Genomic DNA, 13,281 nt, shown 5'->3' with positions numbered 1-13,281 from the left:
GGAGCTGTGTCACCATGTCCAGGAGAAGCCCTCACACCTCTCCAGAAGGTGTGTCCTCATTCATTGAGGGGCTGTGTCACCATGTCCAGGAGAAGCCCTCACACCTCTCCAGAAGGTGTGTCCTCATTCATTGAGGAGCTGTGTCACCATGTCCAGGAGAAGCCCTCACACCTCTCCAGAAGGTGTGTCCTCATTCATTGAGGAGCTGTGTCACCATGTCCAGGAGAAGCCCTCACACCTCTCCAGAAGGTGTGTCCTCATTCATTGAGGAGCTGTGTCACCATGTCCAGGAGAAGCCCTCACACCTCTCCAGAAGCTGTGTCCTCATTCATTGAGGGGCTGTGTCACCATGTCCAGGAGAAGCCCTCACACCTCTCCAGAAGCTGTGTCCTCATTCATTGAGGAGCTGTGTCACCATGTCCAGGAGAAGCCCTCACACCTCTCCAGAAGGTGTGTCCTCATTCATTGAGGAGCTGTGTCACCATGTCCAGGAGAAGCCCTCACACCTCTCCAGAAGGTGTGTCCTCATTCATTGAGGAGCTGTGTCACCATGTCCAGGAGAAGCCCTCACACCTCTCCAGAAGCTGTGTCCTCATTCATTGAGGGGCTGTGTCACCATGTCCAGGAGTTGTATGAGAATGTGAGATGGTTGAGTGGCCTTCATGGGAATGAGGAACTTCATCAAGTCCAAGGTGCTGCTGAGGAACCTCATCAAGTTCAAGTCCAGGTGCAAGGTGCTGGGTCAGGGCAGTGCCAGGTGTGAGTACAGACTGAGAGAAGTCACTGAGGACAGCCCTGCAGAGGAGGGCTTGGGAGTTGTGGTGGATGAAGAGAGGGCTGGGAGCTGTGTGTGCTCACAGCTCAGAGGGACAACTGAGTCAGGGCTGCTTCAAAACAGGAGTGGGCAGCAGTCAAGGGATGTGATTGTCCCCCACAGGGTGCCCAGAGCAGCTGTGCCTGCCCATCCTTGGAAATGTCCAAGGCCAGGTTGGATGGGCTTGGAGCAACCTGGGATAGTGGAAGGTGTCTCTGCCCTTGACCAGAGTTGAAACTGGGTGGATTTGAGGTCCCTTCCAACCTGAACCTCTCAAGAGTTCTGGTAAATGGGATTTTTTCAGAGAGCTCAGAGACTCAGAAACCTGAATTCCAGGGATCCCAGTGGGGTCTGCAGCACCTCTCACAAGAAGTCAGAAGTGACTAAAAGAGGGACACTGGGAAGTGGCCACTCTCCATACAGGGAGGAATATTCCTGTCCCTCCTGAGACCTGACATTGATAACAAGCTGTGAGTGATTGTAGTGGGTGGCTCCTGCTGCAGGGACAGACACATCCCCCTGACAGACAGCTTGGCCACAGGAGGTTGTTGCCTGCCAGGGACTGGAGTTGGAGATGTCACAGAAGCACTGCCAAGAGAGCTTAAAGGCCAAGATAAAGTTCATGAGATTACTGATTACTATTGTGGACAAAACAGAAAAATTACATTTATTGATGGCTAGAATAGTAAAATAATAGTAAGAAACAAGCATAAAACCAACATCTTCTCTCCCCAGTTTCACTGTGGGGCATGACCTGCTCTGCCATGGAACATCCCTTATCCTTCCCTGGCCTTGATGGGGTTTTTCCTCATTTTCTCTCTGTCAGGTGCTTTTCACCCTTTCTGAAGTGTTTCTTCAGTGGTACCTGTGGTGGGACATGAGGAGCAGGCTGGAAAGGGCCTGGGGTAGCCCTGACCTCCTGCAGTAGAAGCTCTTTTAGAACCTGACATTAATGAGTGGGTTTTATTTATTTTTTTAATTTTTTTTTTTTTTTTTGTCCGAGATTGTAATGTGTTCTTCAGGAGCTTTTATGCTTTGTTTTTAAGACACAGCTGGAAAGCCCAGTGAATCCCAGACTTATTCAGAGGGTGTGGGCAGTGGTGTGTCCTGTTTGCTTGTGGGTGGCTGGGTTGTTTTTAGTTCCTGAGGAATCTGTTCTGGTGGAAGTTTGCAGATGCAGTGAGGCACTTTTTGTTCCAAAATGTGAAAAATAGTTTGAACTTGTTTCTGCATGAAATCTGTCCTGAAGTTGGGGATACTTGGATAGCTTTTTCCCTAAGTGCAGAGCAGACTTTTTTGTAAACTGCTGACCTATGAATTGGGGATTTCTGAGCTCAGCATTTTTGCACTGTCCTTGCAAGGTGGAAGATGGTTCTGTGTGAAGGTGTGACATTGGGGCACCAGCAGTGGCCTACTTTAGACAAAAGTTTGAAAAGATTTAAGGTTTTGTGACAATTCATGAGACATTGATACTAAAAATAGTGGAAAATGCTTTTATGTGAGAATAAGAGTGGATTCAGGAATATGATAGGAAAAACTTGGGCATTTTGGGTGACAGAAATCATGGAATCATAGACTGTTAAAGGGTTGGAAGGGACCTTAAAGATCATCTCATGCCAACCTCCTGCCATGTGCAGGAAATTCTCCCTCTAGACCAGGTTGCTTAAGGCCTTATCCAGCCTATCCAAATATTTGCAAGTAATGGCACAGTTACTTTTAAAGCTCTTTTTTTTGGGTACTATTATATTTAACCTAGTGTTTGTGCTGCTGAGTAAGGTTTGCTGAATTTGGATTTGGAGACCCTTAGGAAAAACCTGGACACTTTAGAGATGCCTAATGGATTTTGGAACCTCTCAGCCCTGCAGTGGACTGGAATGAATCCATATGGAGGAAACTGCATCGTTCTGCTTTGAGTCTTTTGTGTGTCTGTGTGGGTTTGGTTTGCTTGGGGTTTTTTGGGGGGGTCTTTTGTGCCTCTTTCTCTGCTGAAAAAGCATCCACAGTGGTATAGGACAGAGAAATTCCACATAAATAAATAAAAATGAATTACCCCGTGTTCTGCTACACTGTGTAGGTGTGGACCTGTGATCAGGGAATATGGGGTGGTCTCAGAAAGGAGAATTGGCAACCCAAGGGCTGGTTCAAACCAAGTGAGAGCCACAGAAACCTGGTAAAGCCATACTTTGTTCAGTGAATTGAGTTTTAAAGCTGATGAAATTAGTGCTTAACATTGAGTCACCTGTGTGGGGTTTTCCTTGTTAGCAGAGTTCTAAAGAAGGAACTGTATTTATCTGATGGATATTTAGACGGCAGCTTTAGGTTTTTTCTGATGTTTTAGAAACCATTTCATACCCCATGGAGAGATGTGCAGGATCAATTATTCCTGTGCATTTTGTGCCATGGTGCAGGGGGCCTTCTTCCCTGCGTAGTGTCCTGGATGAGATTTTTGCTGTCCTGGTGACATTTTACTTTGTTACCATTCACCAATCAAAAGTCCAGTCCTATGCTGGAGTACACAGATGCAGAGATACACAAAGATACACTTTTGCAACTGAGTTTATTTCTGTTGTGTTACAAAATCTGCCCTGAAACAGGAGAAGGAAACTTGAAGAATTAAAATGGGTCACTAACAAACTGTTCCTGGTGAACTGGTGAGGAATTTCTGTCGGGCAGGGCATGTGATGGTCACTTTATGAGCTGTCACAACAAAAACAAATCCACCCTCTGCATGCCAAAGTGAGTCAAGTGCACCTCTCCAGCCTGGATCCCTGCTACCACAGGCAAAACAGGGTGATGGAATGATTGTTGGGGTTATAATAATAATAATAATAATAATGATTTTTTTTTAAGCAAGCTTATATTATGTTCTTGAAAAAGATGGGATTCTTCTTGCTGGTTTTGACTGGCTTTCTCTAAAGTGGGACAGGTTGGCTCTGTCCTGGTGTTCAGGCTGATCTTTCATAGAGGCAGTCTGGGTTTCTGCCTCTGCTGTTTGTCCTGAAACTCCCTTTTCACGTCAGTTCTGCATCTTGCAGCCCTTCCTAGCCATCTTTGCATGTGCAGGAGCAATCCAGTGAGCCCTCAGCCTCACAAAACCAGGGCACCACGTCTCCAGGGCTCTGGGAGTGCTGCTCTACTATATTTGGAACCAGCTCTATTGCTTCTATAATAGGAAGGCTTCTGGAAGCTTTCTCCTTGCTCTCGCCCCAAGAAAGTGGCCTTTCAGCTGAGCTTTCATGAATTCACCATCTGCATGGCAAAACAGATGGACTTTTAGAGGCTGAATAATTCAGATGTGGCTTGTGGGTCATGTGGGGGTGTTGAGGGAGGATTTTTGCCCGTGCCCCATGAGCTGAGGGTGCAGCAGCCACAGCCACGCTCACAGGGACTCTGCCACCCCCACTTTGTCATTCAGGGCACGTGACAGTGCCAAGGGGTGCCAAGGCAGCTTTCTAGAAAGCAGAATGATGAGTGAGCCCCGTGTGTTTGTCACCAGAGCTGCAGCAGCACTGCCCAGTGAGGGATTTACTGGTTTTGTTTTCCTCTTGGATCAAGCAGAACAAATCTAATGAGCCAGTTCTTAACTTCTTCCCAGCTGAGCAGTGAGTGATGTCCTTACCCAAATTGTGCAAGGCAGCTGAAGCCTTTCAGGAATAGTCAAACAAGGGAAACATTTGTAATATTATTTTTCCCAATACTCATGCAGGGCTAAGAGGGTGCAGCAGAGCTTGTCTTTATTTTCTTTTTCCCTTCTGAGATTTTCCTTTTGAGGGGACAACTTAGTCCTTCCAACTCTTACCCCACCTAGTGAGAAAGCGTGTGAGCCACAAGTGTGGAGCCTTTCATTCTTTCTTGACGTGATCCTGGAAGTAAAACAGGTTCTCCCTGTAGTGCTTCATTGGAATAAGCATTTCACATGCTTATCAGTACAGCAAGTAGAGCTGTTTGACAGCAGTGAGGAATCAAATGTTGCCTTGGAGCCCTGCATGCTCATTTCCCTGCTTCTGAAACACTCTGCACTTTACCCACTGTGCATTCAGAAGTGTTCCTTTCCACTGAAAGGACCTAAAACCCACCTTGTAGCAGACACATTTTCCAGCATGATTCCAGGTGAGGATTGGAGAAGGCTGAGTGCAATCTGAGTTTCTGAGAACCTTGTCCTGCTGGGCTTTGTGAGTTCCTGCCAGGTCAGGGGTAGGTGGGTTCAGGGAGCAATTTGGGTTAATTCTGTCCTGGTCCACCTCCTTGGGAGGCTTCAGGTGAGAAATCAGACAAGGGAAGGAGTGGAAGACTGAACAGGCCCAGCTCCAGGAGTCTCTCCTCACAAGAGAGACTCACCCCAGAGCCCTCATTGTCTTCCTGGCCTCTGCTCATTCTACTTACATGGGAATCTTCAGTTTTCATTTAAATTGCTGCTCTGTCTGGTGAGATCCAAGGATGGGAGCTTGGAGGAGCTTTGGGAAGGAAGGGCTGGAGTGAATTTGGTGGGGAAATGAGCACAGGGCAGTGGTAACCAGGTCCTGCTGCTTTGCCAGCTCTGGTTCCTGGTGCTTGGCAGAAGTGCCATCAGCTGGTTTTGGTGTGGGAGAAGACACAGGAAACTCCCCCACATTAATTCCAGCTGGAGCCCCTGTGGCAGTTTCATTTCTTTAGATAAAATAATACCAGATCTGATGGACCATCAAACAGAGGGGAAGCCGAGCATGCAAGGCTTCACAAGGCACATGATGCCTGTGATGGCTCCTTTGGGGTTAAAAGGCAATTCTTTAGGTGTTTTAAATATGTAGATATTACCTGAAGAATGGTTAAAAGAATTGGTTAGGGGTGTGAGAGGCTGAGGACCTGGTGTGTCAATCTCCTCCCGTCAGACCTGGCCTGGGAGCTGATGTGGATCCTTCCCAGTGGGAGTGTTGGGATGGGGAAAGACTTTGTGCCAAAGCCTGTTACTTAGGAGAATCTGGTGCTGTTAGAGGTGTCCTGAGGGGTGCTTGGGGAGGGATGACTTGGCTGGGGGATGGCAGAATTGCATATCTGGTGATCCTTGTCTTTTTTGGAGACAAGGATCATACAATAATAACCTAAAATTGAGCTCCATGGTGGGAGAATGGACATGGAACCTGGTTCTTGCAAGAAAACAAATACCCTTATCTTATTATAAAGCCTCAGCACTGACTTTTCCCACCCTAATGACTGTTTTTGTTATTAACTCCTCTGGGTTCTGCTCTGAATCACTTGCTGCTGCTTCCTTCTGCATCCTGAATGTGCTGATGCTCTTTGCCCAGCTGATCCAGAGTAATATCCCAAAGCTTGCCCTGCATGGAAGTGGGGTGGTCAAATGTGTTTTTACACATGTTTTTACCCACAGGGCGATTGTTGCTCAGATCCAGCCCCGAGGCCACGGCCTCCTTTCAAGAAAGTCAATTTTCTGAGAGGATGTGCCCACCCTTTGAACTGGTTTGTTGATCAGTTACTGTTGCTACAGCTAAAACACACTTGCACTTGCACTAATCAAAATATCAAAAGCTGTGGTGAATTGCTACACAGATGGGGAGACCTTGACTGCAGCCTGGTTGGGTTGATACATTTGTTTTTCTAGGCTGCAGCAGTGCTCAAACCTGGTGATAAGAGAGGGAATTTTGTGGGCCCGTTCCCTGAGCTCGGTCCGCGGCTGAGAGGATGTGTTGCTTTCTGCTGCCAAAAGCAGAGTCCTTCCCACATCTTGTGCAGAAAGGCATATGTTTGGGGGTGGTTTCAGAGAGGGAGAAGAACACGATTAGGCTTTTAACTTCCTCTTCTCTTCTGTTTCTCTGTGCATCTGTATTGCAGTTTTTTGGGCTGTACCTGACTCTGTGCAAAACTTAAATCGGCTGCAGCTCCTTCTGCTAAGGATCAGCCTTGGTACAGAAACAGTGGTAGTTAAAAGGCAGTAAGTATATCTGCTAGATTAAATGCTGGGGGTTTTTTTCTCTTTTCCTTTTTTTTTTAATTCACAAGCACAGCTTTTTAGTCTTCACACAGTAGGAATTTGTCAGGAGCTTGCTGGCATTAATAGTCTATTTCAGCTCTTTTCTATAGCCCAGCAGCTACAGAGGGGGGGAAAAAGCATGCTTTGTATGGAGCTGTGGTTGGGTCTGTGCTGCAGTGCCCATCTGAATTTGGCTGTGTCTATTTTGTCAGCTTTTGCTTCCCTCTAGTAGTTGCTGGTCCCTCCCTAAACTCATGAAATCCCACCATGCAATGCCTGTGCTTGGGTCAGGGTTCTGGCTACTCCTGACCTGAACCAATTCTCTTGATGGTTTTGCTTCTCGAGCTCTTTACTGCAAACAAGATATCGTTGAGTTTCAATTCTTTGTCTGGCTTTTTATCTTTTACTTCTCAATTGATCTCCAGAGGAGTAGTGCTAGGACAAAACATGTGGTATTCTTGACCAGGGATCCATGGAGAGGGTGTAAGCTGTTGGAAAAGTGAGTGGCATTCTTGAAATGGTGTGGTTGCGTTTATTTGGGTGTGGATATAATCATGCTTCTGTGATACAGTTCCTGCTGAGTTTGAAATGCTAGTGTTAGTAAAGCCAGAAGGAGAGCCAGAGAAAAGCTTGGAGAAAAGTCAGAATTTCAGTGCCTTTTAGTGATGGTTCATGGGAAAGTAACGATTTTGTGTTTGAGTTTCCTAAAGCACCGGGCATATGCTTTTTACTTCTCTGTGAATTACTGCTTGTGAATGTATATCTTTACAGCATGAGAACATCAGAAACACCTGGTTTTGTGCCTAGGTTTCACTCATAGAGGTAGGTCCTTGTCAGAGACTCTGGGTAGTCTGATGAAAATGGTGTTTAACTACAAAGCTTCAATTTCTGCTGTTGCTGATTGTGGCTGCCTCATTCCTGGTCTCCCTGAATCCCTGGAGCAGAGGACATGTTCTCCTCCTCCTGCTCTGCCTCCATCTCCTCCACCCCACACGTTTCTTAGCCTTGTGTAGAGCTCAGCAGAGATTTCTTCATGAAGACTGGAATGTGTTTATATAATATTTTATATATTATTTTAGGCTCCTGCTACTCAAATGTAGGCAAACTCTTAACCTCTTATTCGCCATCATTAAACGAACCGTGGAATTGCTGTAGCAGACATCAAGTCAGGTGGATCTAAACCAGCTTCTGTTTTTCCTGCCTGGAAGGTTCATCCTTCATCATTTTCCTGGCAAGTGTGGCTACCAAGAGCAGGTTTTCCAGGCCAGGAGTGTTTAGTGGGAGCATTGATTGTGAACCACACCGGTGAAGCAGTGCTGGGCTGGGCGTAGTGGGGGCTCTTCTGTGTGGGAGGCATTGGGAAGGGGGTGATGTGAGAGACTCAATCTCTGCAAAAGCAGGGCTAGGACAGCAGTAGGAACGCTGGGCAGAGCTGCTGAAAAGGAGAGAACAACCTGCTGCACTAAATCACAGCTCCCCTGGGGACACAGCTCCATAGTTAGCATCCTCAACTGGCATTCCTTTATTACGGCATCATTGTGCACAGTCCTCTAGAGAGGAAGCAAACGGTCTCTAAAACAATCTGCTGGCAGCTCAGGCTGGAGTGTTTGAGGTTTTCCAGGGCTCTTTTGCTGTGTCACTCTTCCCTTTAATGTTCCAGCTTGAAGGTTGTTGTTCTTTCTCCATCAAAGTGCGTTAAAGCGCCGGTAAGGGTGTCTGCTCCAAGGACAAGGTGGAGAAGGCAGCAGCCCAGGGAGAACAAGAGATACTGCAGAACAGCTTTGTTCTGGTGTAATCTGCCTTATCTGCATGTGATGCAAAGACAGGGCAGTTTTCACAAGACTTGGAGGCTGCCTGGTGACATGTTTTCTGTCCTTTTATAAAATCCATCACGTTATTTTGATTAGAGCGCTAACGTAACTCCTGGCAGCCTCAAATCTCACTGCTAGCAGCTACTTCCCTCCAAAGCCTGATGTGGTGCTAACAAGCAGAGAGATCTTGTGCGTCCTGTTTACATGGAGCTGGGAAGACAGCGTGTTCCGTGGGAGGTGCCAAGGTAGAGCTGCAGTTGGATAAAAGGTGAAAAAACTGCTGTGTGTGCAGACAGGCTGTGGTGGGGAGTGTTCATTTGTGTTTGGTGGTGTTCAGGAACTCCAGCTGCAACACTTGGCATGATGATGTTAAGTTGTTTTAAATCTGAATATGTATCTTTTCTATCTATGCATGCGTAGCATGTTTGTGTTTGTATATATTTATATTTATATCTATTCTCTCTCATGGGAAAATCTGATCATCTGCTCTCCTCATCTCCTCATGTAGCTCTCTGTTGTTCAGATTTTAGGTGGCAGAGACACGGTGAAGCTGAGTGTGGGGCAGGCAGAGCTGATGGGGGAGCCTGGGGTGTAGCCCAGGATGGACTGGCTGTGACGAGGACGTGCCTTAGCCGCAGAGGTCGTTACCATGAAGAGTTCCTGCAGAGCTGGCCTCCACAGGGAACCGCTGACTTCCACATCCTCCACCTTCCATCAGGGCAAACGGTACGAACACACCGCCTGCAGCTCAGGCTTCAGCACCACTTGTAGCCTTGTCCTTGTCCTCTCCCATTGCCTTGTGCTGTCACTCAAATGTTTGCTCAGAATTCTGACTTTCAGGTGGTGTTTAAGTTGTAATGGCTTAAGGGCAGAAATGTTCTTTGACGTTTTTATTTGATCGTGACAACTACAGATTCGCTGCAGCTGGTAGTGTACTTGCAGAAATCCTTGGGTTTTCTAGCAACAGCTGTAAATTAGTTTGGGAAACATGACTTTGAAGTAAAACTTAATTGGTGAAAGGCTCATCAGAGTAGGCTTTAAAACATGCAGGCAGCTTAAAGCAAGTGGAAATGCTGGCAGTCATTGTTGTGGTTTGTCTTACTATGGGCTAAGTAATTAGATTAGTTTAAGCTCACATTTTGGATTGCTCACTCTCCTGTGTCTCTTATTAAGGAGAAATGCACGATTGATTTCAAGCACTTGTGCTTATGTGACAATTAAGTGAACGCCTCTCACTGTGTCTCCTTATAGGAACACCATGCAGAACAACTTGTCCTCATGCAAATGCAAGGACATGCCAGTTTGTTGGAGTTCAAACTACTTCAAAATAAATGTGGTGTTTTTTTGTTTTTTTTTTTTTGTAATTCTTTTTCTGAAACCAAGGCTCTTAAACTTCCTCAGTCTGGAGGAAGAGCGCCAGTTTTTTGGTTTCCAAAGGCTGTGTGGGTTTAAAGCAAACTTTTAACCTTTGTTCTTTGTGGTTGTGTAGACAGCATATACTTGCTATGTTAGTCTCATGGTAATTTAGTGCTGGAAAAGACTTCCTGGGTCACCCAGCTCCTTGCTTTCCCAAGCAGGATCTCATAATCCCTTTTGTGAACTTAGTCCAGCCTAAAAACATTTACATCTTTTCTTGCATCTTTTCTTCTCTCCTCCTGTAGATCAAGCCATTACTGAAGATGACAGATCTTGCTGTGCAATTAGGAACCTTCTTTTCATTCCCAGGCTGAACATTCATGACAGTTTATAGACTCATTTGAGTTTCTGTTCCTTTATTTGCCTTCTGCCTAAGGACTGCTGCTCATTTTCAGTGGTTTAACTCTTCTTCTGCATTCTGTAAGAGGGGGGTGTAACCCTCACCTGTGGTTTTGCTAAGTGACCCAAGTGTTCTTTAGTAGCTTCCTGAGTAGCAGTTGCTGCTGTTCTCAGTGTGATGCCCCTCACAGAATATTCTCAGTCCTGGCTAAAAGTGTGTGCTGTGCTCTGGAGCTGCTCTGCCTGGAGAGCTTCTTCATCACCTTCATGGATGTCTCTGTGGTGGCCAGTTCACCTCAGTTACTAACAACACTTGTTAGTGTTCCTCCTGCTGATGCATCACTGCCTGCATTTCAAAACCCTCCTCAGTTTCTGTTACTTGGAGCTTTGTGTCTCTGCTGTTTTGGAACTGCCTCTGTTTCTGTGGGTGCAGAATTAGTGCTGAGGTCATTTTTAACAAAGTCAGATGTTCCCAGGGCTGATTCTTGAGGCATGTCTTTGGTTTCCAGGCTGGTATTTTCTTATTCAGCATCACCTGGGGCTGTCTCCTGCTAAGCCAGCTCCTTTGTCTGTTTTCCCATTCCTCTGCCAATCTGTCTTAACCAGTAAATCTCTTTGTGCTCTCTGAAGTCCATGTGAGGGAGATATAGTAGATTGCTCTAAAAAGATGGGGTTTTTTTTGAGAACCTTGAGGTTAGTCTGGCATATCTAACTATTCCCTCTTCCCCCTTTTTCTGTGTGTCACATTAATCCTCTTTGCTTGCAAAGCACCTTTATATTGGAGTCAGAATAGGAGCCCTGGAGAGGCTGTGATCATTCTCCTTCTCTTTCTCCCCTGCAGTGCCCCCTCCAATGTGCCACATGTTTATTATCTCCCATTGTTGCCTTTCAAGAGGTTTATAAATCCTGTTTCTTGGCCTGCAGTGCATGAGCCTATCTGGTTTGGATTCTAACACTGGGATGAGCCAATCCTCACAATTTTTATGAAGCTCTCTAATCCTCCTCCTGCCAATGCTCTCGTTCAGATTAACGCCTGGGCTTTTGCCCTCATCATCACCCTTACCTCTCCTCTTTAAAAATGGTGCAAAGTCAAATTTGGTATTTTGTCTTGTACTCTTGATCTCTGCCCTGCCCTTGCTTGCAACCCTGTTTCTCTTTTCTCTCACAAACTGAAAAAAACCTTTCACTATTTCTTTGTTGTTAAATATCTCTGCAGTGACTTAACACTGCACCAGTTCTCATGTTTATTCCTGGACTTTTTGGTCTCTAAGGTAGAAGTTTCCAAGTGATGTGACCTGAAACCTGTGTCTGCTTGTGCTATCTTTCACAAAAAAGGATCACATCCAGTTGGAGTTGCTTTGAATCTTTAGCTTGGGATGTGTTCTTAATAATGAAAACACCTCCTGACTCCTGGAGAATGCAGTGTGCAGTGAAATCCTCCCCAGCACAGCTGAATTCATCAACCACTTTCTTTCAGTCTTGAGTTTCAAAAGGGCACCCTGCCTTCAACTCTACTTTTGCTTGTTTTTATTTTGAATGCTGAGTCTGTTGCCGATCGTGTGGTCCAAGGTTAATTTCTGCAACCTTTGATGTGTTCTCATTGCATATGCACAACAATGAAGGCTATAAATAGCATCACTCTCTGGTGCTTGGTTAACACAAGGAATTTCTTGCACTGTGATATAAAGAAAGGTCCTCTTAGAGTCTATAAATCAGGAAACAAATTAATAAATGTAAAACACTTCCAGAAGGACACTTGGCACTTACCTTTCAGCAGAAGCCCTATAAAAGCAGCAGTTTTTGTCTTGCTGTCCCTCTGTGATTTCCCCTCATCCTGTCCCACCACAGCCACCTGTGCCATCCCATCAGATCTGAGCTGCACATTTCTGGAGCAGCTGATAACCTCAAATTCCAAATCTTTCAGTTTATTTTATTCCCTTTTGCTTTGTCATGTCTGGTGTGGTTGGGAAGCAGGGCTCTGAGCTTCCTGAGGCTCAGCACAGAATGGCTGCTGCATCTCTCCCTTCATGGTGAGTGCTTTTATTCAAAAGCCTGGCAAAGCTGTGGCACTTCTTCCTGTACAAAATGTAGGAAGTAGCCAAGGCCACTGTGCTTTACTGAAAGGTGGGTGTGTGTTTAGTGTAAAACAAGTTCAAAACATTGATGGGTGGGAGCCCTCAAAGTGGAGTGGTCTGTGTTGGGCTTGGGGGTGCATTCTGTCACCCAGAACCTCTGTGTGCTGCAGATGCTGGGCTTTGTGGGATGGATTTGCTGGCTGTGCTGGGTGCAGCTGTGTTTGGGTGTTGTCTCCCCCAAAATCAGCTTATCTGAGCACCTGATGCAGGTGAACCAGCTGGGGAGGGACCCAGCTTTAGGAGCTTGGTTCTTACAGTGCATTTGGCTCCTCAGCTCTGCTGGGCCAGCTCTGCCCCATGGTTTTGGCATTCTCCCACTTGCCCCAGGCTGGCCACTGGAGCAGAGAGCTCTCCTTCAGCAGCCACATGCCTTCTGTTTGCCTTCAAATCCCTCTCTAATCCTTGCTGGCTCTCCCTTTGCTGCAAGAGGCATTTTGGAGGTGTTGGGAGCTGGGTCAGGAGCAGTTGCTGCTCCAAGGGGAGTGGGTTTTCAGGAAATCAGATGCTTCCACAGCTGCCAGAGTCAAACCCACCCCTGCTCTGGAGCTTCCCAGCCCTCCTTTCTGTGAGCTTGGACCCTTGCCATGCTCCAGAACAAACTCCATGAGTGCAGAGAGCCTTCCATGGTGGGACTTTCCCCAGCAGAATCCCTGGAATGCCTTTGAAGCAGCTCTCTGTCTGCTTTGCCTTGCCCTGGCAGTGCAAAGGGGATGGAAATGGTACTGGAGATGGAGCCCAAAGGACCCACCAGACCCTTCCAGAAATAACAAGTGGTTGACTGTGGTTAACTCCCACTCAGTG

At 46.4% G+C, this 13,281-nt stretch overlaps 1 protein-coding gene across 11 annotated transcripts in view; it reads left to right on the top strand.

Annotated features, from left to right (window-relative positions):
- FBXO34 (F-box protein 34) overlaps window positions 1-13,281 on the top strand; it is a 42,636-nt gene that overhangs the window by 20,150 nt on the left and 9,205 nt on the right. For 2 of the 11 annotated variants that reach the window (XM_054634029.2, XM_077180858.1), the window contains 3 exons: window positions 6,641-6,740; window positions 8,687-8,858; window positions 9,114-9,316. In XM_054634029.2, coding sequence (XP_054490004.2) covers window positions 9,240-9,316 — 77 coding nt within the window. In that variant the 5' untranslated portion in view covers window positions 6,641-6,740; window positions 8,687-8,858; window positions 9,114-9,239. Of the gene's footprint in view, window positions 1-6,640; window positions 8,859-9,113; window positions 9,317-13,281 lie in introns of all 11 variants that reach the window. The other 9 variants (XM_054634030.2, XM_077180860.1, XM_077180855.1 and 6 more) reach the window with 6 other exon arrangements.

The sequence above is a fragment of the Agelaius phoeniceus genome, chromosome 6 (genome assembly GCF_051311805.1).
Source record: "Agelaius phoeniceus isolate bAgePho1 chromosome 6, bAgePho1.hap1, whole genome shotgun sequence".
NCBI classification, from domain to species: domain Eukaryota; kingdom Metazoa; phylum Chordata; class Aves; order Passeriformes; family Icteridae; genus Agelaius; species Agelaius phoeniceus.
The sequence above is the reverse complement of the archived record's forward strand: the minus strand, read 5'-3'. Positions and strand labels throughout refer to the sequence as shown.